At 42.4% G+C, this 26,603-nt stretch overlaps 1 protein-coding gene across 1 annotated transcript in view; it reads right to left on the bottom strand.

Annotated features, from left to right (window-relative positions):
* EIF5B (eukaryotic translation initiation factor 5B) overlaps positions 1-26,603 on the bottom strand; it is a 71,800-nt gene that overhangs the window by 18,244 nt on the left and 26,953 nt on the right. Inside the window, exons 9-17 of the mRNA XM_048858059.2 lie at positions 23,848-23,934; positions 18,024-18,322; positions 16,480-16,587; positions 13,204-13,314; positions 6,656-6,723; positions 5,080-5,221; positions 2,572-2,703; positions 1,764-1,946; positions 1,475-1,636 (exon numbers count right to left, since the gene is read on the bottom strand). Coding sequence (XP_048714016.2) covers positions 1,475-1,636; positions 1,764-1,946; positions 2,572-2,703; positions 5,080-5,221; positions 6,656-6,723; positions 13,204-13,314; positions 16,480-16,587; positions 18,024-18,322; positions 23,848-23,934 — 1,292 coding nt within the window. The remainder of the gene's footprint in view (positions 1-1,474; positions 1,637-1,763; positions 1,947-2,571; positions 2,704-5,079; positions 5,222-6,655; positions 6,724-13,203; positions 13,315-16,479; positions 16,588-18,023; positions 18,323-23,847; positions 23,935-26,603) is intronic.

Below are 26,603 nucleotides of genomic sequence, written 5' to 3' on the forward strand. Positions count from 1 at the left end.
CTGCAGATGAATCAAACAGGACCTTGCCCTGAGAATGACAAAGAGAAGCCTTAGTATCCAGTCTCTAGCCCTTACAGGCCAACAGCAGTACCACTGGACACCAAGGACAGGAAAGCTAACCTAGCACTTCATAGGGCCCCCAAGAGGAGTTGTTGTCGCCATCTGCATTGCCACTCAATCCGCATGGGTGTCCAGGTGAACCTTGACAAGGTGCCCGATCTCCTTACTAGAACTAGACCCAAAAGGCCCTATTAGTGTTGTCAGATTCCACTAAGCCCTCTTCCTTCCTCTGCAGCACCATTTTCAATTCCGCCAGGATTGTGTGGTCACCACAGTAGGGCACCATCATGCAAGACCGAAAATGGAATGCCAAGGTGATTGCTAAAATCAATTTACCATCTTGCCCCATTATAGTGTCCAATTCTGTGAAGCCCCAAGGATCATAGAGCCCTGCAAGGACATACTTCCCCAACAAATGAAAAGATGGTTCTATTGTTAAGCTTTTGGGCTGGGACTTGAGATCTGAATTTTAATCTGAGAAACGTTTATGATCTCTGTTATGCAAAAGGGCAGACTAGTGAGTCATAATGGTTCCTCTGGCCTTAGGACTAGGAAATGCTCCAGACCTTACTCTACTTCAAATGAAGGCAGTAACAGAGAAAAGCTCTTCTGCTCCTCATCAGGTTCTAGCTTCTCCTCTCATAAATTAACTTTTCACTTCTGTGGCTCTCCTCCTCCTTTCAGGATGATCCGGAAGTCAATATTCTAACCTCCCTGTCTACTTCCTAGCTACACAACCCTACTGAGATCAGGCTGGCCCAGTCTTCTATCCCTCCTCAAGCAGACTGCAGCACTGTGCAAGGGTTTCATTCCCCTTGTCTCAGGACACCTGGCACCAAACATCATAAAGTACTGATTCATTGGTTCAGTAATTTCACTTTATATTTGAATGTTGTTGTTTTTTAAAGAAGTGTTCCTATGGGTTTTGTAAAAAGAAAAGGAGCTGTAGCTCACGAAAGCTTATGCTCAAATAAATTGGTTAGTCTCTAAGGTGCCACAAGTACTCCTTTTCTTTTTGCGAATACAGACTAACACGGCTGTTACTCTGAAACCTATGGGTTTTGTATTCATTTTACAAGATCTCTCCCTTCCATGTCTATGCATTATACATAAACCTGGATAACCAGAATAAATACACCTTGATGCTTGTTAATATACATTGGTGTGGTTATTCTTTGATCCTTGTCCTGAACCACTTCCACAATTAGACACATCTGTGGGAGTATGGATGTGTTGTAACCTGCAACTTCTTCCATTTATTCCCCCTCCTCACTTTAATTTGATCATCTTTGGATACTTGCTTCTATGATGTAAAGTGTATTGAATACTTCTCTGGGTTTCCCCCTTATTCTAATCTTTTGTTCTAATTCTTAAGACTTCCCTAAAATGCCACCTCCACATGCTGTTCCCATACCTTAACTCGTAGTTCCTTCATAGGGGGAGGTAGCAGAAGACCTCGAATCTGAGTTACTATAGGACCTTCTACTCCAGGGACAATAATGGTATCACCCTCCTTCAGACGTCCATTAATCAAAATTACATCTATGGTAGTTCCCATGCCTGGAAGTGCTTTGACCTAAGAGATATGAGAAAGAGAAAAAAAAAAAGTTAAACACTTGCATTTCAACTCAGTTTATCAGCCACAAAAAGGAAAAAAAAAGTTTGCTAGACAAATATTCTAAAAAGCATGGACACTGACTTACCTCCATAACCTGAGCTCTCAGTTCCTCACATTGCGCCAGTCTCTTATTCAGCATGGTTTGCGTCAAATCAACAAGAAGAGCTATCAGACTCCCCATGCCATCCCCAGTGTGAGCAGAGGTAGGTACCAGAGAAACAAAAGTGCGGGGATCCTTATTCTCAAAAAACAAAGCAGCATTCAAGCCCTAGAACCAGGAACAGTACAGTTGCATGGAAAATTACCACATCAACACTAACAGCATGTAACATCACATTTTTCAAATCCTGAATTCAAGTCCTAGCTCCATTTCAGTAACATCTTAATAATGCGACCTCAAATTTCACACTTTAAAGCACAAAAAAGAGGGCAACAGACAACAGCTCAAAATATGAGTAAACCCTATAAATCTAGTTACTATATTTTAGCTTATAGGCAGTTTCTGTGCGACCAGAGAGAGGCTGTGAAAACTAAGTATTGCTGGAACACAATCACACTAGTTTGAAGAAAAAAGGGACAAGATAGTTTCTCTCAGGTGATTCAAATGAGGGGAGAATGTGTAAAAAACCCAGTCTGTTTTTGCTGGTGCTACTGATGCTGCATTCTCAACAAAGTGACCCAGGACTGGAATGGGGGTAGAGAAAGCTGTCTCTCACCAAAATAAAGCAGATTTTCTACTTTAGTTTCAATTTATGTAAAATGATTAACACACTGATAAAGGGTCAGAAAATACAGTGTGATATTCATACCATAAGAAATCTCTCTTTGGCTTTCAAAAGTTGTCCACCTATTTTCACTTCTGTTAACAGAAAAAAGTTAATAATCCAACCTACCTGTTGTGCAAATTCCACAATGATAGCTTTTGCACGTTCCTCAAATTCATCTTTTGTGTTTTTCTTCTGTTTCTTTAACGTGGTAGCTACATCTGTATCAGGGCTTTTTTTCCAGTCATATAACCTATCAATCTTGAAAATACAATTTTAATACTGTTATGTCATGCTTTGCTCTGTTCAGAAGTGCATTCCTGGGTTATGCCTACAGAAGTCAACTGTCATTTATGACCTGCCTCACATATGAATAACTTATAAGAAATATTTAAGTTATTCATAAGTATTAATCACCATAGTATCTAGATGCCAATTTATCCTAGTGACCATGTGTATGGTTCAAATATAAAAAGATTTCCTACATACATATATCCTGTATTGTAATGGAAAAAACAAACAGTACTGGAGAATATTTCCTGAGTGCAATAATTACTTTTTTTTAAAACCTTAGACTGTTGAATTGTGTCTTTTGATACATGTGCGAAGTGTTTTTTATACTGAAGAGGTAGTTTAATTACATGTATTGCATCAAGTTTAAGACAAAACAAGTGGGAAAAGATTTTAGTCTTCCTACTTCCCGAGAACATGACTCTCTTAAGTCATGAGTGTTTTTTTTTTAAATAAAATAATGTTCTTGGTGTTTATATACAGTAAAGAAAGGATACACAAAGCCCTTGCTGAAAGGATATTTAACTGTTTATAAAGCTTATGGGTGAGGTTGGAATTCCTTTCCTGCAACAGCACAACAGAAATTAAGTCAATATCAACAGCAATTTGTTTTTTTAAAGAAGGTGTGTTCAGAATGGGTGTCAAAAACAATAAAAAGACATTACAGAATGTATGGTAATTCCCAAAGTACGTTTTAAAGTAGGTCATGTTTAGTGCAAGGCATTATGGTCATTTCATTCAAATCCCTACTTAAGGCTTGCTTCTTTCACAATGCTCATAAAAGGTACATAAATTAAGACCTTTTTAACTGGGCCATAAAGTAGTACACATACCTACACTGTGTAACATGATTTATTGCTGTGACTGTCATCTTCATCACTCCTTACCTTTCTTAACCCTCGCACATTGCATCACATCTAAAAGTTAGACTATGGAGCTCACTGAGACAAGGTCTATGTCCGGAGGCACTTTACAGAACAGACACAACATGGAGGTGTTTAAAAAGTAAAACAATAAGATTTGAGGGCCTCTGTAATTAAGGTTTAAGACACTTTCAAGGTCAAACTGCCCCTCCCTCCCCCCACCAGTAGACAAGAGTCCTTTAAGTAATTGCACAAAGGTTTCTCAACTCCCTGCCACCCTTAATTCTGAATATTTACTAAATACTTTGAAAGTGTAATGCAGTTCTTTTGCAATATGCATTAACACCCATTAAAAAGAAAAATAAGACTGCTGGTGTGTCACATAACATATGGCAAAGCTATCTGAACACAACTTAGTTTTCTTAGCACCATTTATATAACCCACTTTAAAATGTACATGATCGCTGTAACATCAGGATTTCTGTAGTGTCTTAGTTTTTCCTTTCATACAAATATTTCATTGAAACTTACAAAATAAAGATTAAAAACATTTTACTATGTAAGAAATCAAAATGCCTATCAGCATACCTGAAAATGCTGGCCAACTACTCAATTTTAAAAAAGACAAACTAATTACACATATTTTTCCTCTACACTTTGTCACCTAATGTTGTAGTACTTGAAACCAGTCCTTACAATGTATTTAAATTTGCTCAGTGCTCTGCTAGGACACTGAAACCTGTCTCAAACAACTAACATCTGTTGTTAGTTTAGAACAGTGGTCTCCAAACTTTTTGGCTCGCACACCCCAGGGTGAAGACCGGAAGACCTGCCGCACCACCAACAGAACAGGCCCAAAAGACCCGTCGCAGGGGGTCCACCTGAGGGGAACACCAGCAGTGGACATGCAGAGCTGCCGCCGAAGAAAAAAAAAGGCAGAGTGTTCCTGCTGCCGCGCACCCCCTGGGATCATCTCGCACAAGGGGTGCGTGCACCTCAGTTTGGAGACCAGTGGTTTGGAAGACCCACCTCAGAAGATGACATTGCTTGGCTAAACTACTATGCACACACTAAATAAATAGTTAAAAGGGGAGCAGAATCGTACTACACCTTTGAATTTTACAAGGTAAAAAAGAAAAAGGTATCACCCAACAAATTCATTTAAGTATATTACAGAATGATTGAAGAACAACTTCCAGTAATGTGAACCACACAGAAGAGCTATAAGATTAACTGAATAATAAACATTTCTTTAAGGAGACTCCTTAAACTGCTCTGCAAAGTCTATGAAAATCTTATACTTAATCTCAGTTTCATTTACAGAAAAAGATGCAAGTCAACAGAGACAACTAAGAACCACGGCTTCAGCTCTTACAATGGGTTGATGGCACTGTTCATAAACACAATTCAATTAACAGACAAAATAGTACAGTACATATTTGATACTGAATTTTCTAAATACATCTTTGAAAGGCCATCTTACCTTGTTGAGCGCTACAATAAAGGGACATTTCTTGGATTTCAGCAGGTTTATCGATTCAATTGTCTGGGGCTCCAAACCATGCATAATATCAACTACTAGAATAGCAATATCACAAAGTGAGCTTCCTCGATTTCTTAGGTTGCTGTGGCATTGGGAAAGAAAGAATGTCATTCACACAGTAATCTGAATATTCCATAATGTTTTTTTATTAGAAATGTTTTTTTTTGTTTTTTTACAGCAGGGTCAACTGATGTTTGCCCAGCAAAAAGTGAAAATCTTGTGATTTGCATTAAGATACTGCCACATTACTCACTCTTCCCAAGAGACAGGAAAACTGATTAAATGACATGCCAGCTATATACTATTAATAGAAGATCACTTCCAAAAATGTATTAGAGTGTTTCTATAAGTCCAAGTCCATTAACAAAAGAACACATTTGTGAAAGACTTTGTAGGCAAACCTCTTAGGAGGTGTAATACTCAACCAGCAAACATTAGGTATCACACTGTTTCTAACTTGCCCTTTCTGAGAAAGATTATTAAGAAGGTGATGAAAATTGCTCTAAAGGTCCTAAATCAGATCACTGTAATTCAGTTTTGAATCTAAGTATGGACAGAGACTGCACTGATCGTACTCCTTAATGCCCTAGCAATAAACAAAATTCGGGTAATCCATGCAGATTTATTATATCTTCAGTCTCTAACCATGTTAACCAAGAGGTCAACGCCTCCTACTTCCCTCAGAAAGTTAACACACTGCACAATTAACTTATCCACATGTCGACGCTAACTGTTTACTCATGTTCCTGAGTTTATAACTGAGGTTATGTTATACACTGTGTTATCTGGCAGAAGGAAGTTTGTTATGAAGATGCCGAATTTGTCATCTACAGGAATGGGCTGCGTCGGTATTAGAGTACAGCTAAAAGGTGTCTTATAACCTGGCATTTCATTGCCTGTAAGGGTGTTGTTGGAGAATGTCACATTTAACCAACCGTAATTCCTTTTATGTTAAGTTTTCATTAGGATCCTGAATTAATAAGTAAAATGTATAGGAGACTTTTAAGAAAGTTAGCTTTCATAATCTCCAATGTCCAGACTCATTTAGGCTCTATAACAAGCCAAAATTTAGGTCATTGACTACTTATCTAGAGACTAAGATGGGAAAAGACTTTTCCCTAAGCACTTAAGTTACATTTCACAGATAAGCACTGTTTTCTCCCAGTTAAGTTTTTATATTCACTATCCAAAGTGAAAGATTGGCTTTACATGCTCTTCTAGATATAACAGTTTGACCACGGATGGGAAAATTATATACACCTTTCATCCACAAGTGATTAGCTAGATACAAAATGCAAATGTAAATCAAGCATACCCACAATACAAATGTAAATCAAGCATATCCCTTGTCAGATACAAAAATGATTTTTTTTTTAGAAGTGTAAAGAGATACAGTAAATAGCAGATTCATCCTAAATTCTATAACTCAGTTAAGTACCTATGCCTATATTAACAGTTAAGTCTTACGATCAGTTATTAACAAGACCCTTCATGTCACAACAATAAAAAAAGTTACCTGAAAGACTCATGTCCTGGAGTATCAATTATCAGCATTCCTGGAATTTTTATGTTCTCTCTGTCAAACTAACATTTTCAAATATTAGCCATCTTGAGAAAATTATGTAAGAAAATAAACTTAATTTAGAGCCTCAGCAGTAGTCATAAATTTCAAATATCCAACTAAGTATTTTAGGAAGGACCAACACCCTTACCCTAACAACAGCTCTTAAGAATGCCATCATGTCACAATAAAAGCAAAGCCAGTTAGGTAAGGGATGCTCAAAATGACGACATCATATAAGGAGGGGTTACTTGCCTTGTACAGTAACTAGAGGTCTTTGAGATGTGTCCTATTCTGTGTGCCTACTTCAGGATGCGTGTGCACAGTGTACTCTTACCAGAGATTTTGTCAGCAGTGTTGGCAGGTCCATGCCTGTGCCCTAGATAGCCTCATGCTCTGGTACAAGGGTATATGGTGGGCAGAGGGGGGCAGATCTGCTGCCACTAAAGTGCCTTCTGAACCACAAAAGCCCAGCAAGAAGACTATGGCAGAAGGGAAGGAGGGTAGCTAATGGAGTGCCCATAGGGACACACATCTCAAAGAACTCCAGTCACTCTACAAGGTAAGTAACCTTCCCTTCAAGTAGCGTCCCTATGGATGCTCCACTTCAGGAGATTCCCGAACAGTACCTCAGTTACAAAGGAAGGTACCAAGGAGGCATATCCAGTACAGACGATAAAACAGCACCACCAAAAGGTGTACTAGCACTGGAAGCAAGCATAAAAGCGCAGTGCTGGGAAAATTTGTGCAGCAAAGACCAGGTGGCTGCTCTGCCGATGTCTGAGACAGGTATATTTTCAGTAGGGTCACAGAGGTAGACTGAGCCCTGGTGGAATGGGCAATCAACCTAGAAGAGGGACAAGTCCTTGCAGTTTTGTAACAGGTTAAGATGCATCTTGAAACCCATTTGGACAGTCTTTGGGTAGAGATTGGGGGCCCTTTCATTCATTCCACAACAGATATAAAAAGCCTAGGAGAAGTCCTAAAGGACTTAGTTCTGTCAAGGTAAAAGGTGACAGCCCTTCCTACATCCAGTCTATGGAGGCTCGTTTCATCTCTTGAAGAGCAACGCTTGGGCTAAAACACTGGTAGAATCTCCTGATTAAATGTGGAATTCTGAAAGAACATTAGACAAGAAGTGACGATGTTAACATAGTGTCACTTTATCATGACAGATCATCATGTACAGTGGGTCAGCCATCAGGGTTCCTACCCTTCTGGCTCAAATGAATATGAGGAACAAGGTCTCGAGGGACAAATGGAGGAGGGAACAGTGCCCCATGGTGTTCAAATGGAGGCTAAGTTGAGGTCCTACGGTGAAGCTGGCTCCTTGACAGGAGGGAAAAGATTGAACAGGCCTATAATAAATCTGGTGGTGGAAGGGTGAGTGAAGACTGAAAACCCCTCGATGAGGGGACAATGAAAATCAGCGATGGCAGCTTGGTGAACCTCAATTAAACTCGGCAACAATTCCTGTGGTTTTAAAATTTAACAGGCAATCAAGAATGCGCGCCAGGCAGGACATGAAAGTAGGTATACAAAGTGGCTGTACCAAGCTAGGAAGTGTTTCCACTTCTGCAAGTTTTCCTTGTTGAGGGTTTTAAGCTATTAAGCAGTACTGTTTATCACTGAGGAGCGGTCTTGTTCTATACCAGAGAGCCATTTAGCAGGCTGTTCTTGAGGTGAAGTGCCAAGAGGTTGGAGAGGGTGATGGATCTTGACTCCTCAGTGAGAAGATCTGCTGCTACCAGGAGGGGGAGAAGCAGCTGTCAAGACATGCACACATGCTCTGGTAACCACACCTCTCTCTGCCACAGCAGTGCTATGAGGATGGCTACTAATTTCTCCTGTTTCAATTTGTTTAGGACCTTGAGCAGTAATGGCCTTGAGGGATAAGTGTATAGCAACATTTGAGGCCAAGGGATGACTAGAGCATCTCCTGTTGATTTGCGGCTGTGCCCTCCTCTTGAACAGAATCATCTACACTTTGTATTGGATGGTGTCGCAGAGATAGCCATCTCCAGATCAATCAAGGTAAAACATATCCTTCAGAATATGTTGCTGTTCAGCTCCCACTCAGGACGGAGATGAAATGCCAGCAGAGGGAGTCCGCCACTGCATTCTGCAGTCCTGGTAGATAAACTGCTGATATCTATTTGTGGTTGATATACAGCAATTATATTCTGATGGGGCAGCCCCTGATGTGGGTCAGGAAGTGCTGGCAAGCATAACAGACCACTCTGAGCTTGATAAGATGAAGGATCACTTCCTTCAGAGTTCATTTGTCCTGAGCTGTGAAGTTCTGGAAGTGCACATCATTGGGAGGCATCTGTAGTGATGATCCTCATGGGATGACGATGCAAGAACATAAAGTCCCATACACACCTTTTGTGGATCCTTCCACCAATTTAGAGAATCGAGGACCCTTCGAGGTACGGACACCCATTTGGACAGACTGTGCATGGTGTAGACCAGGGACAGGCAAACTTTTTGGCCTGAGGGCCACATCGGGTTTCCAAAATTGTATGGAGGGCCAGTTAGGGGAGGCTGTGTCCCCCCAACAGCCAGGCGTGACCCAGCCCCCGCCTCCTATCTGACCCTCCTGCTTCTTGCCCCCTGATGGATCCCCTGGGACTCCTGCCCCATCCAATCCCCCCCACCATTCCTGACTGTCCTCCCCGGGACCCCTGCCCCATCCAACCCCCTGTTCCCCGTCCTCTGACCTCCCCGACCCCAACCCCACCTTTGAACTCCCCTGTCTTCTATCCAGCCCCCCCCGCCCCCCGCTCCCTTACGGCACTGCCTGGAGCGCTGATGGCTGGCAGCACTACAGCCATGCTGCCCAGAGCCACAGGTCAGGCTGCAGCTCTGCAACTGCGCTGCCCGGCTGCCCAGAGCATTGCGCCGGCAGCACGGCACGCTGAGGCTGCGGGGAAGGGGGGAGGGAGGGGCCAGGAGATACAGCCTCCTGGGCCAGGAGCTCAGGGGCCGGGCAGGAGGGTCCCGCAGACTGGATGTGGCCCGCGGGCCGTCGTTTGCCCACCTCTGGTGTAGCCCATTCTCAATCAGGTTCAAAGACACCAGGAGTGTAGTCCTGCTAAGAGTGCCACAAACGTACAGACTGCCATACGGCTCAGGAGTTGGAGGAAAGCCCTTGCTGCGGTTTGTGGGCTCTGTTGTATTTAATCCAGCGTTGTGTTTAAACTGAATTGTTTGGTAACGCCAATTAAAGGAGTAAACTGTTGTATATACACTGACCCCTTACAGGGGCAATTGACCTCTAGTATCTCAACTGTCCAGTGGAGTGCTGGACAGTGCAGAACACACATTTTGGCGGGGGGGTGGGAGAATGTGGGACTGGGAGTGTGTTGCGGTCACCCTGCAAGTGGCAAGCAAAGCTAGCGGAAGCCGGAGTGCTGACTAGAGCATGCTGGCAGCTAAACACAGACATTCACCTTGCTACTAGCATGCTGTTTGGCTGCTGGTGAGGAGCCCAAGTTGGGAGTTACAGCAGCAAAGCATTATGAGGCACACAAGGTTACAGAGCAGGTGGTGAGACAACCCCAGAATCTGACAGAAGCATCATAGTCTTGTCCAGGAGGGAGAAAGGTGATGCTGCTTCTTCTCCTGATGGCTCCTATTCGTCTGATTCCTCCTACAGAACAGGATCCTAGGACAGCAGTTGTTGCTTTTGACGTGTCCTCTTACATGATGGGACCCTGTAGAGCTGGTTGCTATAAAGGACCAATAAGCACATTGAAGAGGGACATAAGGGAAGGGGACAGGATCCCAGGCTTGTTCTTGCCAGGTTTGCTGGGTATATGTCCAGCAGGGAGTATCTTCATCAGGCTGCACTGCAATGAGGAAGGCTGAAATGGGAAAACAGAAGGGCTTGTATAGACACCTCATAATCAGATGAGTTGTCATGTACCAAGTCCATTGGAGGGGCAAGTGGTGCTGGTACCGGCAGTTGAGTGGGTTGAATGGGAGACCAGAGGGGATCTAATAACTACACAGGAACTGGAGGTTGAATCTGCTTGGTAGTGAGATGGTACCAGAGAATGTGTCAATCAGAAATGCCTCTCAGTAACCACAACGGGTTTGTGTGGAATCAGACTGCATTGATCCCTGATGGTAGGTCAAATCAGTACAAGAGAAGGTCTCTTGATACCCTTGAACAACGGTGACTCAGGTTCTTCCAGGATCCAAAGATCCTTGTGGAAAAAGGAGTCTGGACAGTACTGGGTACTCCAGAGAAGGACCCCAAGCATTAGTACATTGGGCGATACTGGAGATGGTACTGAAGTACAGTCTGTGTGCTCTTCTCTGCTGGCTAGGGAAGGTGGTACCAATGACATTTTTGGCTTAACCTTAGAGTCACTGTGCTTCAGAAGCACTGGGTGCAGTGCTGACTTCAGTGCCACTGCAGTTTAACAGACAGCTTCTTGGTACATGGCATGGTTCTCTCGTTGATGATGAATCAGGGGTCAGTGGTACCCTTGTCAGGACACAAGGTCTCCCAAGATCCAGACCGAAATTTCCCCTTCTCTTATCCTATTCCTCAGAACAGGGTCTCTTAACAGTCTGCATGCTTCTTATGGATCCCTCGGGTCTTTGCTTACCACAGCAGCAGTGATTCAGCTGCAGGGGCTCTATGAGCAACTGAATCCAATTTACAGAGGTGTGACTTCAACCCCCTAGGTCTCAGGGAACAATCCATTAACAGGAGTTTTACCTTGTCCCTCAGTTTTTCAGATGTAATTTTAAGTGGATTTTATATGGGGGGGGCGGGGTGTGTGTGAAGGTAGAGCTCAAGTGTCCATCACTGTTAGGGAAAAAGACCTGTGACAGGTCTGACAGGGTTGGAAGCCAAGGATTTTGGGCATAATCCCTTACTTGAAGCTTTGGTTTAAGGTCTGAGTTTTAAAGGCCCAGAGCAGAACAAAACAAAAAAACAAAAAAGAGAAAGGGTAACCCCCACTCCCCAAAAAGCACAAAATGTGCTAAGTAACAGAAAAAGAAATACAAGATCTATCTAAAATAATAAGAAAAAATAAGCAAAAGAGGTGGCAACCACGCAGCTAGCTAAGGGACGCTGATGTTCCATCTAGAGCAGTGGTTCTTAACCTGGGGTGCACACATGTCTATGAGACATGCCAGATTTTTTTAGAAGGTAAATCATCGAAAACACAAATTAAGCACAGGCACGAAGTACAACTACTTTGTTTCATCAAACCTATGTATTTAACATTATACATTTTTTAACGATTACTGTAATATACAAACAAAAAATATATCTAGGTTTAAAGAACTGACCTACTTCAACCATTTTTGAGAAGGGGTGCGAGAACATACTTTGAGAACCAAAAGGGCGCAGGCTGTAGTAAAGGTTAAGAACCACTGATCTAGAGCCACAGGTGGCTGAGAAGGAACTGAAATTGTGGTAGGTCTGCCCTTCCCCCCACATATGCTCATAGCAGAAAATGAGGATGTCTTGGGCACAGACAAAGACTCTGCTGATGAAAACTCCAATCTTGAAGTGGAACACCCATAAGGACACAATTTGAAGGAAAACTAAACTTTCAGAAACTATATTTGATGTAGCAAATCTTCCAGCTTTTTAGAAACCAGGATATTGCTTTGACAAGATATATGAAGTTAGGATTTCTACTGCATTAAACCCAGCTAAAGGGAACAAACTGACAGCTTTTGCCATCTCAACCATCTTGTACTTCCTACGTCAAAGAAACAAAGTTCCAGTAGATTGTTTAAATGCTTTCAAGAATAGTTTTGTATAAAACAACTTTTCTAAAAGTGATTTAATTTGCTGTTGGAGATTTCAAGAACAGCTCTCCTGCAACTTATGCTTGTTCTTCATACTGGACAAAATGTACTAGGAGTGCATTTTTTAATATTAAAAAACAGGCAGTTGAGTGGTTTTCTAGATAAAAATCAAACTGCAATATTTCATTTACGGGGAAAACTAATGTCCCTTGGAAAGTGACCTTCAATGGCAACACCAGTTTTCTAATATTGTGGATTTAAAAGTAAAGCTTGTTGCTCATTGTTAAACTTACCTTGTGAGTACATGCACTGAAATTAAACAGAAACCATTTTAAAGCTCATTGAAGAAATGTAATAAAAATATGGGTATATTTTAACTTCCAAGAGTATTCCCAATTTCTACCCAAATATCAGATTTTTGTCAACATAGTCAACATATAATGCATAAATGCACTTTCTAGAATGGAGTAGAGACAGTAGGAGGAGGAGGTTTGTTTGTTTTTTTTAAAGATGGTAATTATAAATTGTCTGGCAATGCTGTTTAAAAAATAGTGAGAAGAATAAATTCAACCCAAATAACCAATGTCAACTAGGTTTTTACATACACAAAAGCAGAAACAATTCTTAGAAAATATCCCACCACAACATCTAGTAAGTAAGCAGATCGCTTTATGAACTTTTGGACCTCAATCTAAGGTCTTTAAAGTGCTGTTACTTACATTTTTCACCATCTTAGCTTGTTCATTAATGGCTTCTAGAGGAACGTTAGTTGCTCCAATCTGCTGAGTGATACCACCTGCTTCACCATCTTGTACATGAGTATGACGGAGCTATAAAACCAAAGCAATAAAGGGAGTACTGAATGCACAGGGAAAACAATGGAAATGGGAACCTGCTTACAGAAGGGAATTTAAAATCGTATCCTGGAAGTGTCATTAATTATTTCCTTGGGGGGGGGGGGGGAAAGAGAGAATGTGTTTAAACTATGTCTATTTAAGAGTAACAGCTGTGTTAGTCTGTATTCGCAGAAAGAAAAGGAGTACTTGTGGCACCTTAGAGACTAACCAATTTATTTGAGCATAAGCTTTCTTATGCTCAAATAAATTGGTTAGTCTCTAAGGTGCCACAAGTACTCCTTTTCTTTTTATGTCTATTTAGGAAGTTGTAACACGTGTAAGAACATAAGGATGGCCACATTGAGTCAGACAAATGGTCCATCTAGTCCAGTATCTTGACTTCCGACAGTGGCCAGTGCCAGAGGAAGTGCTTCAGAGGAAATTAACAAAATAGGAAATCAAGTGATCCATCCCGTCATCCACTCCGAGCTTCTGGCAGTCAGAGGTTTAGGAAGACCCAGTCCATGGGGTTGCATCTCTGACCATCTTGGCTAATAGCCATTGATGGACCTATCCTCCATGAACTTCTCATTCTTTTTTGAACCCAGTTATACTTTTGGCCTTCACAAACAAGTTCCACGTACTGACTGTGAAGTACTTCCGTATGTTTGTTTTAAACCTGATGCCTATTAATTTAATCTGATGACCCCTGGCTCTTATGTGATATGAAGAGGCAAATAATTCCTTATTCACTTTTTTCACACCATTCGTGTTTTTATAGACACTCTCTTTTCTAAACTGAGCAGTCCCAGTCTTTTTAATCTCTCCTCATGTGGAAGCTGTTCCATACCCTTAATTCTTTTTGTTGCCCTTCTCTGTACCTTTTCCAATTCTAATATATCTTTTTTGAAATGGGGCTACCACAACCGCACACAGTACTGAAGGTGTGGTGGTACCATGGATTTATATAGGGGCATGATTATATTCTGTTTTATTACCTATCCCTTTCCTAATAGTTCCTAACATTGTTTCCTTTTTTTAATGCCACTGCACATGGAGCAGATGTTTTCAGACAACTATTCATGATTACCCCAAAAATCTCTTTCTTGAGTGGTAACAGCTAATTTAGAAAACATTTAGCATGAATAGTTGGGATTATTTTTTCCAATGTGCACTGCGTTACACTTATCAGCATTGAATTTCATTTGCCATTTTCCTTTCCAATCACCCAGTTTTGTGAGATCCCTTTGTAACTCTTCAAAATCTGCTTTGGAGTTAACTATCTTGAGTAATTTTGCATCTCGTCTGCAAATTTTGCCACCTCACTATTTACCCCCTTTTCCAGATCATTTATGAACACACTGAACAGCACAGGTCGCAGTACAGATCCTTGGAGGACCTGCAATTTACATCTCTCCGTTGTGAAAAATGATCACTTATTTCTACTCTTGTTTCCTGTCTTTTATCCAGTTACTGATCCATGACAGGATCTTCCCTCTTAGCCCAGGACTGCTTATTTTGCTTAAGAGCCTTTGGTGAGGGACCTTTTCAAAGGCTCTCTGGAAGTCCAAGTACACTATATCCACTGGATCACCCTTGTCCACATGCTTGTTGACCCCCTTACAGATTTCTAATAAGATTGGTGAGGCATGATTCCCCTTTACAAAAGCTGTGTTGACTCTTCCCCAACATATTGTGTTCATCTGTGTGTCTGATAATTCTGTTCTTCACTACAGTTTCAACCAATTTGCCTGGTACTGAAGTTAGGCTTACTGGCCTGCAATTGCCAGGATCACCTCTGGAGCCTTTAAAAAAAACAACCAACATTACATTAGCTACGATCCAAGAAATCTGGTACAGAGGCTGATTAAAGCAATAGGTTATATATCACAGTTCTGCAGTTTCCTATGTGAGATCCTTCAGAACTTTTGGGTGAATACCATCTGGATTCTGGTGACTTAATACGGTTTATCAATTTGTTATTCTAAAACCTATTGGACACCTCAATCTGGGACAATGCCTCAGATTTGAGACACAAAGAATGGCTCACATGTGGGAATCTCCCTCACATCCTCTACAGTGAAGCCCAATGCAAAGAATTCATTTAACTTCTCTGCAACAGCTTTGTCTTCTCTGAATGCACCGTTAGCACCTTGATCATCTAGTGGCCCTACTGGTGTTCGGCAGGGTTCCTACTTCTGATCTACTTCATAAATTGCTGGTTCAGATATATACTCTCTTGGATCAGCGCCTAACCATGTAATGATTATTGTATAGTCTCTGAAATTTACAACAGTAAGCTTTTGTTTAGAGGAACATTATACAGTAATATAATCCTGGGCCCTCTAATAGGGCGTTGCCATATTATAGAATGAGTATATTTACAATAATCATTAGAAGTAATTTCTTGTGATTTTATTGAACGGAGTGGAATCTCTGATTACACATTTAACAAACCAGGCATGTCCATCAAATGCAAATATTAAAAAAATTCGACAAGTGTGGTGGATTTTTTTTGCAGGTGAAAGTTTTACTGGGTACATTATTTTTCCATAACCACCAACCTCCCTCCCAAGTTGGACTACTTTTATTTTTCCAGCAGAAGGCTATCAGAAGTCTAGCTGCTAACTAGCAGACAGATTAATTCTTCATTTCGTTTTGTGTGATCATTTCTGCTAGGAAGCCCCAGCAGAATTCCGAAAGGATCATCTGACAAGAAATATCAAATAATTTGTAATATTTGGTTAGGAATTGCCGCATCCCAGTGCTCTAATGAGTGACCATAAAAGCATAAAATCTCCTCTTCACCACAATTTTTCCAACATTTATCTCTATTCATTCTATTTTTTAACCTGACTGGTATAAAATACCACTGAAACATCATCTTAACTAAGTTTTCCCTTTATTGCACTCTATATCGAGGTTGCTGGTACTCTTCCAGAGCAAACCTCATTCCTCTGGGGTAATCTGTCTATCCAGGTCCCTTTCTCAGCGTGTCATATATGGACTTTTTTGGTTAGGAAAGTTATCTTGCATTGTATTTTTATAAGCATTATAGGATTACAACAAGTTATTTCAAGCAGTAGTAGTTACATTACACTATGACAAATCAGCTATTACAGAAACTTGATAATGAAGATCCATCCCACTGCATCTTACCTTATCTAGAATTTTGGTCTTTCCTGTGTCTACGTGCCCAAGTACACAGATAACCGGTGCTCTTAGCTTTTCAGTGTTTACATTTTTGTTATTTTCAATACGCCGTTTCTAATAGGAGAATAAGACACGTTCAAAAGTAGAGATTAACATTTAAAGTATTACAAAAAGCAAGTGGAGAATTACCTAATGTTGCCAGCAGCACCTTAAGGGAAAAGCTGGCTGGGGTTTTGCACTCCCTCTCCAAGGTTTACTAAATACAACACTTCCATGACCATTCAATTTTTAGGTACGGTTGGGGGGTATGCAGATTATATGGACAGAAATTTTTCTAGTCCAAGTACAAATTTCATGGTATGCATCTGGATTCAATACACGTTGGGCTTGGTTGTTTATCTCCAAGCAGAACATTTGAGGTCCTGAGATTTGCAATAAGGTTAGCTCGTCCTTTTGCCCAGCTTTTTGGTGCAGTTTAAAGATCAGAATTAAAGGTTAGCATCTTGGGAATCCAGGTCTAATTAAATTGACTGAGCTGTCTCAGTTAGATGGCTTTCATCAGATTGGTAACACTCTCAGTTCGCAATTTAAAAAGCAACAGTTTCAAGTAAGAATAACTAGTATGATAACTTATTTCATCTGCTAAAGTATGGGTTTGTTGGAGATGTATAGCAAAAGGTGTGCTTTGGGACAGGTAATAAGGCTTGTAGGTTGTTTTACTATGCATACATTTCAAAATTTCCTTACCTGTTGAAACCAATTCCTAGGCATGCATTAATGAAAGTTAGAGTTTCTAAATGTGCAATATGCCGAAGAAGGGGGAAAAGAGCCAATGCGAAATGTCAGTAATTGGGGGAAAAAGAAAAAAAAACCAAACAAACTAATAGCGTAGAAATGCTTCATTAAAATTCTAATAGCATTTACAAAGGATGGAGCGGACAGTGATGATGCCACATACTTCCACCCTTTAAGGAAGCTTTCCTCTGAAAAAAGGATACTTTTTAGCCTTATAGAATGCAAGGAGTATAGCTTCTGTCAGCTCATACAACCCCTGTACTGTGGTTTTAAGTCAAGATAGATCTAAGTCTGCTAAATGCATTCATAAAAAAGAAGCTGTATTAAGTACGGTTACTTTTTGCATAAAAATTATTTGTAAGTCTGTAGAGCACTGACAATAAGTTCATTGCAGACCACTATGGACACTTGCACGAATATATTGTTTGCAGTGTTGTTATAGCCATGTCTGTCTCAGGATATGAGAGACAAGGTGAGTGAGGTAATATCCTTTATAGGACCAACTTCTGTTGGTGAAAGAGACAAGCTTTCGAGTTTACACAGACCTGAAAAAGAGCTCTGTAAGCTCAAAAGCTTGTCTCTTTCACCAATAGAAGTGGTCCTATAAAAGATATTACTTTACCCACTCAGATTAAAAATAATACTGTGTCATAACTGCTAAGCTAATTTAGTCAAGTATGGTTGAACGTCCACTAAAATCCAAGAGTTTTCATGCCACACAGATAAGCTTCTCAAGACAAAGCGTGTCTAGATACCTCAATTCTTCGCTTAGCTTTATCGTAAACAAGCTCTTCTTTTGTACGATCATCATCAGAATCGTATTCCGAATCGGAGCTTATTTCTTTGCTTGGCTTTTTCTCTACCAATTGTTTTCCAACAGCTTGAGACTCCGTTTCTCTCTCATCTGAAGTCTTTTCATCTTCATCTTCACTTCCCTCACTTTCTCCCTCTTCAGACTCTTCACTCTCTTCCTCCTCATCATCATCATCCTCTTCCTCATCTTCCTCTTCCACTTCATTGTGTTCCTTGACTTCAATGTGGACAGGTTTTCCCTCTGGCAAGAGGAGAGATAAAACTGAAGTAAAATACTCTGTCAAGATCACATCCCCAAAAACCACCATAAAGAGAAGTAGTAACTGAGATCAGGTTTCATTGTATAAACAGAACATGGACTAATTTTGGTTTATCCATGTGAAGGAATAAGTCAGCTGCACTAAGTATGGGAATAAACTTCTAAATTTAGAGCCAGTCAAAGCAGCATATGTGAAAAATCAAAATAAAGCACTGCAATACAGTCAGTGCACCCACCAAGAATGATCCCTGCTGACCTAAGGAGCCCTTTCCCAAATATCTGGAGGAATAAGATAGCTCAATTCAATTACATACCACGCACTTCACTTATAAATACACATACAGTCAATGCAGACAAGAACTACTCCTGGGGCAATTCCGCACCACTGTGCATGCGTAGAATTTATGTCCCCCCCCAGATTTCTTTGCTTCCCTGCAGAAAAATGACTGACCGAGAAGCAAAGGAAAGCCACAAGAGTGGTCACACGACCCTCCCCAGCAGTATGTTTTGGGTGCCCGGGGCAGCTGGCAGAGAGGTAAGTCAGTCACTGAGGGGTGGGGGTGAGACTGGGGAAAACCAGTGGCTCCTACCCTGCGTCGGGCTCAGCTGCTAGTTCTGGCGGGGCAGAATGTGACTTCCTCTTTTCCTGCACAGCATCTGAGTCTGGGTCAGACCCACCCCGGACTTCTCCCCCAGCTGCAGGAAGCTCCGCAAACTTCCCCCTCCCCTGTTTTCTGCACCCATTGTTCCTCAACTGCAGGAGGAGGGATCCCTGTACAGAGAGCTACTCCCCCATTCACCCAACCCCCGTGCATCTAGACCCCCCTCATACTCAGACCCTCCTGCCGAGCCTCACCCCCTGGCATTTAGAACCTCCCCCTGGATCAGCCCCATTCCCCCTACACCTGGACACCCCATCAATCCTCCCGTACCCTGATCCCCACCCCACCGAGCCCCGAACAGCTACACTTGGATCCACACCCTATTGAGCCCCTCTTCCCCAGCATCTGGACCTCCCTACTGAGCCCCCCCCACACCGCCTACTGAGCCCCAACCACCTTCACTTGGATCCCCCTATAGAGTGCCATTACTGTTACACCCAGAATTCCCCAACAAGCTCCCATGCACCCAGATCCCTCCTGTACCCTGATCCCCCACTGAGCTGCCCGCACCCAGATTGCCCCACACAGAACCCTCTCAATTCACACCTGGATCCCCCCCACACAAAGCCCCTCCACACTTGGATCCTGCCTTGCTGAGCCTTCCTGTCCACACCTGGCTCGGAGAGGCAGGGCCCTGGGGTGTTTCTGGAGCAGGCCCGGTTCTTGCGCTGTGTCAAGGTTGGAACTGCACAGTGATCTCCCACCTTTGTGCAGCCTGTGCTCCCCAATGCCATGCTGGAGTCTCCACATTTGACAAATTTCCCACAATTTTAAAATACTGTGTGCAGAATTTTTAATTTTTTGGCGCAGAATGTCCTCAGGAGTAAAGAACTAACACTCCAAATCTAACAAGTTCCATTTGGAGTCAATCAATTTTTCATTAGAAAGATGCTTTTGAAAGTTTCTATAACTCAAGGAATTTGTAATTAGTGTAGAAGGGACTACATCTTTATAAACATTGTCAAGACTGTAAAACATTTTAAAGATAGTTTAAAGAAAACATATATTTTCCAGTAGAATGCCCCAGTAAAGGGAGGTTTCTTACCAGTTACAATTTCTTTGAAAGACACTTATGTGTATTCATACTTGTGGAATATGGAACTCCCCCTTGGAGATGAACTACAGAGCTCTCTTCAAAAGCTGTGTCTGCTGAAGGGGGGTGTAAGTGTACTCTTGTGACACTGACATTTGAAGTCTGAGGCCGTATAAGGGAGTGCACCCCCAACCCTCTTAGTTCCTTCGCTTAAACCAGAGTCCTAAGTACATAAAGAAATCTCAGACAGAGGAGGTGGTAGGCAGGAAGTGTGGATACACAGAGGAGACTTAGAGCAACTGTTACTAGCAAGCAACCTCTTTCTTCAGGGTCCTCTGAGCTTTCCTACTCATGAGAGAAAAGCAAATAGTACTGACCAGGAGGAATCTGGGTGAGGAGTTTATCCCAAGCTATGCACTGTTGAACCATTCTCCCAAACAGACCACTGGATCATGAAGTATAAAGAGCAGTGCCTGGAGGTGGGACGCACCAAACTTCACATTGCTCTACGTAACTCCACTAGGGAATTGTGCTTAACATATTCCACACAAGCTGCAGTGTCTCTAGTCAAATAAGTCCTCAACCCTGTAAGATACTGGTCCTTTGAGTTCCATATAACCTAGATAATCTGTGTAGAAACAGGCTCTCCCTGACAGTTTTACCCACATGCCTGTCTAATGGGTTTTGTTTACCTGAGGGAAAAGACAAAGGGCTCTTTTTTCATATAAAGTAGGACAATTTATTTCCCCTCGGCGGGCACAGGGTCGGTTCATGAGCCACAAATAGCTCTTTAATGTGGCTCTTGGTAGCACATGATATTAAACCACTGTGATTTAACTATTAACCAGTCTATGTTATTAACCAATCAGGACGCTTTTACTATGTTATTAACCAACTGTAATTGATAAAATAGCCAACTCGGTCAGTCATTTTGCAAACGTAAATATTTTCCCTGTCATACTGTTTAAATATGAATATATAGTACTATAGTCAATGAAACAATGAATTCACACTACTGTGGCTCTTTTGGGTAATGCTGATTGCTAATTTGGCTCCTGAACCTCTGAGGTCTGAGTATCATTGGTCTAAGAACACAAGAGGAAAACATACTGGCTAAGGTGGAAGCCAGATATCACTTAAGATAGGAAGCTATCATGCAGGTCTAAGCACTACTTTCTTTGGGCACTACTGCACAGGGAGGAGTAATCACTAGAGTTCAACTCTTCTCACTGATGTGGTTGCTCTAAGGAATGTTGTTTTCTAAAAGAACATCCCTGAGAGATTCAAAGGCGCCTCCCCCCCGCCCAACTTGGTGAGCAATAAATTGAAATCTAAGGAATGTGAATGTTTCTCTTGCTGGGGAAGTTATTAGTAAATCCTTTAAAAATCTGGCTACTGTAGGGTGGGAATATACTATTTTATCTCCACTGGCTGGCAACTGGCTAAGAAAACAGTAAAGTGGACTTTCAGAGAGACTAACAAGACCGTGGGACTGGAGGTACAACAAACAGTCCAGTACCACAAGGATGCCTGCCTTTGATGGAGTACGACTCTTACTGCTAAGACCACATCTTTAGGGGCTAACCGAAGGATTCAGGTATCACAGCTGAGAGGCAGGGGCTCCCCTTCTGCTCTCTCCAGTGAAAGAACTGAGCTAGTTGGGGCTATGCTCCCTTTGTGCCCTCAGATGGTAAATATCATCATCATCAGGCACTTAAACACCCCAGCCTACCTCACCCGCAACAGATGCGGCTTTGAAGAGGGTCCCACAACTTGTTGCCAAGGGGTGCCACATCCCCCAAAAGAAAACAAGAATTAATAGTTGTGGTTTGACTGGGACTGCTTTGGATGCTGGGAATTGTTTCCAAGTATAAAGCCTCTGCCGATGTCCCCAGGACTGGGCAGCTGAAGGCAACTCAGTAATTGCTGCATATATCACTTCTCCAGCTGCTCAGGTAACATGTGAACAGCTCGTTGCTGAGGGTCTGCAACTGAGAATCTCAAGCAAAGGGAGGCACCTCCCTGAAGCCTGGACTTAGGACCCTATCTCCGAGAGGGGGCAGGGTTTAGTACACATCCCTAAGCTTGGCACCTCCCACTGGGTACCTCAGACAAGGAGCCACCAAGCTTTTGTGAATCCCATTGTGAGGTACCTGTCCATCCCCATTCATGTATAGGGAGCCTAGGCACTAAATTCACTCAGGGTTTGTGAATCGCAGTTATTTTCCAGGCACAAAGACAATCAGTGTCCCCACATTTAAGTTGCTTTGTGAATCTAGACCTAAATCCCCTCACCACCACCACACACACACCAATGTCTATGAAGACATTAACTGGACAGGATTTTGAATAATTTCTAAAAGTTGTCAATCATGATAAAAATCTTAAACTCACACCCTATCCACAGTTGCTTTATCTTTCACCTCCTTTTCTCCTGGCGGGGGGAGGGAAGGACAGGAGGAAGAGAGACTAAGGTTGCACCCCATTATGCTTTATGGAAATATGCTTATGATTGTAAATAGGACATAACTGGAATATGTTTTATGCTAGATATGTCATGTAACATATCTCTGCAAAGGTTATGATCTACTGGATATATTCATCTTATTTGTATGCATGCATGCATCATTTTTGTATTCAAAGTTCTGAATATTGGCTATGTACTTGTTTGATTTTAAGTAGCCTCAGTGAAGCAGCAGTTGGTCAGCTTCTTGAGAAAAGACTATTCTCAGTAAGTGCCCAATCAAGAAACACTTAAGCTAACAATGAACTCTGGGAGACACCAATCCACATCTGAGCTTTCTTGGGAATGTGTCATCCTGTAAGGAACTGAGTCGTGCATGGACATGTGACTTGCCCAGGTGACTCCAAAAACTCCATCTTGGAGCTGGATTCTGCATAGAAGAGGGGAAGGGGTTTCCACCCACAAGAGAGAGACTATATAAGTCCCTGGGGAAACCCCTCCATTTTGTCTTCAGCTGGCACAAAAAGATAGCCTCTCCACCCCAAGGAGATGCCTGAAAGAAACTGGAACAAAGGACAGTAACTACAGGGTTGTGAGTGATTGCTGGACCCAGACTAGGAGGAAGCCTAGTCTGTAAAAGAGCCTTATTTGAACATCTGAAGGTGAGATTTACCTGCATTTAGTTTTTTCTTATTATGCTTAGACTTGTGTGTTTTATTTTATTTTGTTTGGTAATTTACCTTGTTCTGTCAGTTACTGCTTGGAACCACTTAAATACTACTTTTTGTATTTAATAAAATCACTTTTTACTTATTAACCAACCCAGAGTATGTACTAATACCTAGGGAGGTGGGGGGGGCAAACAACTGTGCATCTCTCTATCAATGTTACAGAGGGCAATCAGTTTATGAGTTTATATAAAGGTAAAGCTTATACAAGGTAAAAACAGATTTAATTGCGGTTTGGATCCCATTGGGCGCTGGGTATCTGAGTGCTGGAGCCAGGAGCACTTCTTAAGCTGTTTTCAGTTAAGCCTGCAGCTTGTTGGAGATGTGGTTCAGACCTGGATCTGTCTGTGCAGCAGGCAAGCATGTCTGGCTCAAACAAGGCAAGGTACTGAAGTCCCAAGCTGGCAGGGAAAACAGGCTCAGAGGTAGTCTAGGCACATCAGGTGGCAGTTCCAAAGGGGTTTTTGTGATCCAATCCATCACAGAGACAATTCTCCGACTAGAGATCGGTAGATGGATCTGATGGTCATAATAACCAGCACATACTGTTAACTAACCATGTTAAACTTGTCCTGGATATAAAAATACTACCAAACCTCTATTTACTCTCACACACCCACCTTTTTCTCTCTCTTCATCACTGACCATTGCTTCCCAGTCATCCAAACCTGCATCTGCCATTTCTTCTTCCTCCTTTTCTTCTGAAACTGAAAGAATTCCATATATGAATAAATCTTCACTAGGTTTACAATATCCATGTTATATAGAAGTGCAAGAAATATCAGATGACCAAAGTGAAATATTTGAGAGACTTCTTTTTCTTATGGCAAAATGGCAACTGAATCTTTTAAGCTCACAAAAAGATAGCATTACATAGCTAGCATTGCAGCGTAGCTCTAGAATAGTCTAGTGTCACTGAGCTCCCCAGAGAATTCATTATGGGTTAAAGGGGAAAAAATAGACAATAAGACATGCTGGTCTATGTAGAAGTCCTCAGTAACATATTATGCCCCCAAGAAATAAATCCACTCTCCTTTTGTGAGATCATACAATCCAACATTTTGGGTAATAGATCCATCCTACTAATGCGTTTGTGATAGTCCTTATCTATTCAACAAAGTTTACTTACATCTCAGAGGACTCATCTCTAAAGGCCTCTGCTCTTTGGACAAGATTTGTTAGTTTAGTATTTGGCTGCTGTATCACATGCACCTGTGTCAAGAACTGCATGTCCTTAATAGAATAGTCCCCAATCCATAATTATCCACATGCAAGACATTCCTGGGGGAATTCTATGCCACTGCGCGTGTGCAGAATTCATGTCCCCTGCAGATTTCTTTGCTTCCCCGCAGAAAAATGGCTGTCTGTCAGGGAAGCAAAGGAAAACTGCAAAAGCAGTCATGCATCACTCCCTAGCAGCACAGGTACATCATTTCAGGCACCCAGAGCAGCTAGCAGAGAGGTAAATCACCATAGGGCTAGGGACACCACAGCCAGTATCTCCTACCCTGAGCTGGGATCAGCTGCTAGTCCCAGCTGGAGGCAGGAGAGGATGGAACTTCCTCTTCCCCTGCAAGAAGTTGCTGGGGCTGTGTCAGACCCATGCCCAGAAACCTCCTCCAGCTGCAGGAAGCTCAGCATCCTCTCCGCATCGCTCCTCAGCTGTGGAGGGAGGAATCACTGTACAGGGAGCTGCTCCCCCATCCACCCAATCTCCCATATCCAGACACCCTTGCCAAGCCTCACCTGGTACATCCAGAACCCCCCTAGCCCTCCATACCTGAACCCCACCCCACTGAACCTCAACCCCTACCTCCAGACCCCCACCCCTGCACCCAGATGACCTCCCACTGAGCTCCCTGCACTCAAACCCCCACCCTGATACCCCACCCCTGCACCACCCTGAGCCCCCACATCCAGACCCCCATGTCACTAACCCCCACCAAGCTGCACCCAGACCCCCACCCCACCAGCAACCAGACCCCCGCTGAGCCTCAACCACCTTCACCTGGAAGCCCCTGCAGAGTCCCATTGCCCCTGCACCTGGGAAACCCCCCCCCACGAGCATCTGTGCATCCAGATGTCCCCACACCTAGACTCCCACTGAGCTGGCTGCACACAGAGTCCTCTCAACCCACACTGGATCTCCCCCACACTGAGCCCCTCCACACTTAGATCCTGTCTGCCCTACACCTGGTGTGCCTGGCACAGAGGGGCAGGGCCCCAGGGTGTTTCTGGGGCAAACCCAGGCCTTGTGCTGTATCAGGGTTGGGTGCAGCCACACCACTGAGTCAGTGTCCCGGAGGTAGGAGCTACAGGGTGATCTCCCACCTTTCTGCAGCAAGTGGCCTGTCTCCCCAATACCATGCTGGAGCCTCAGCATTTATTTATTTATTAACAAATAAAACTTGCAGAATTTTAAAATATTGTGCACAGAATTTTTAATTTTTTTGTGCAGAATGCCCTCAGGAGTAAAGAGAGGTACCAAAGAAAAGAAAAAGAAGGTTTTGGTCCCATGGTGAGTTTTGGGTTTGATTTTTCTTCTTTGGGGGGGGGGGGGGGGTAATGCCTATTTAGATTTAAAATGGTAAAAGAAGAGATGCTTATTCAAAGTTCTGTACATCTTAAGACATTAGTTATACAACATAACAAAACCCCAGTAATATTAAAATAATCATTCCAACAGGAAATCAGCCAGCCAGACACCTATAGCGATTCCTTCCCACCTTTTATTGTTATGGTAAGCTTACTTTAAGCCCTTTCCAAAAACCCTATTAAATAGACTTTTTTTTGTAGAGTGTTGTAAGGTCACCAAATTTGGGCTATTAGAAAGACATGGTGGGGCTTGGGGTTTTTTGTTTTTTTGATGTGGTGTTGTAGCTGTGTCAGTCCCAGGATGTTATTTCCTGGAACTAATACAGCTGTAACACCACTGAACACATCGAATTTGGACTATTTCAGAGCAAGAGGAGAAGCACATTTCAGAGTCTTGGAGCCCTAAAAGCCACCCCTTTTCTTTTGTGGTGAATGGGATACAGCTCAGTCTACAATTGGAGAGGGGGCAGTGAAGAAAAAAAAATCGATCTGAAACTTACTCTATTCCAGATGTATAATGCACACAACATTTAAGTCAAGCTCTCACAAAGCTGAAAGTTTCTATCAGTGCCAGCCCTGTTTCAAACAAATGTATTGTTTGAACCCGAACCTCCTTTTCAAGAACCAAGGGCTTAATAGGAAACAAATATTTTTCCCAGAAGAGTACAGCTGCTCAGGTTTCTGTACAATCATAAGCAATGAAGTAGTAGCAGCACACTTAGGTGGATCTACTGGGGAGAATACTGACATTATGGAAGAATTTCAAGAGCACATGTATCTA

The sequence above is a fragment of the Caretta caretta genome, chromosome 1, assembly GCF_965140235.1.
Source record: "Caretta caretta isolate rCarCar2 chromosome 1, rCarCar1.hap1, whole genome shotgun sequence".
In the NCBI taxonomy this organism is placed as follows: domain Eukaryota; kingdom Metazoa; phylum Chordata; order Testudines; family Cheloniidae; genus Caretta; species Caretta caretta.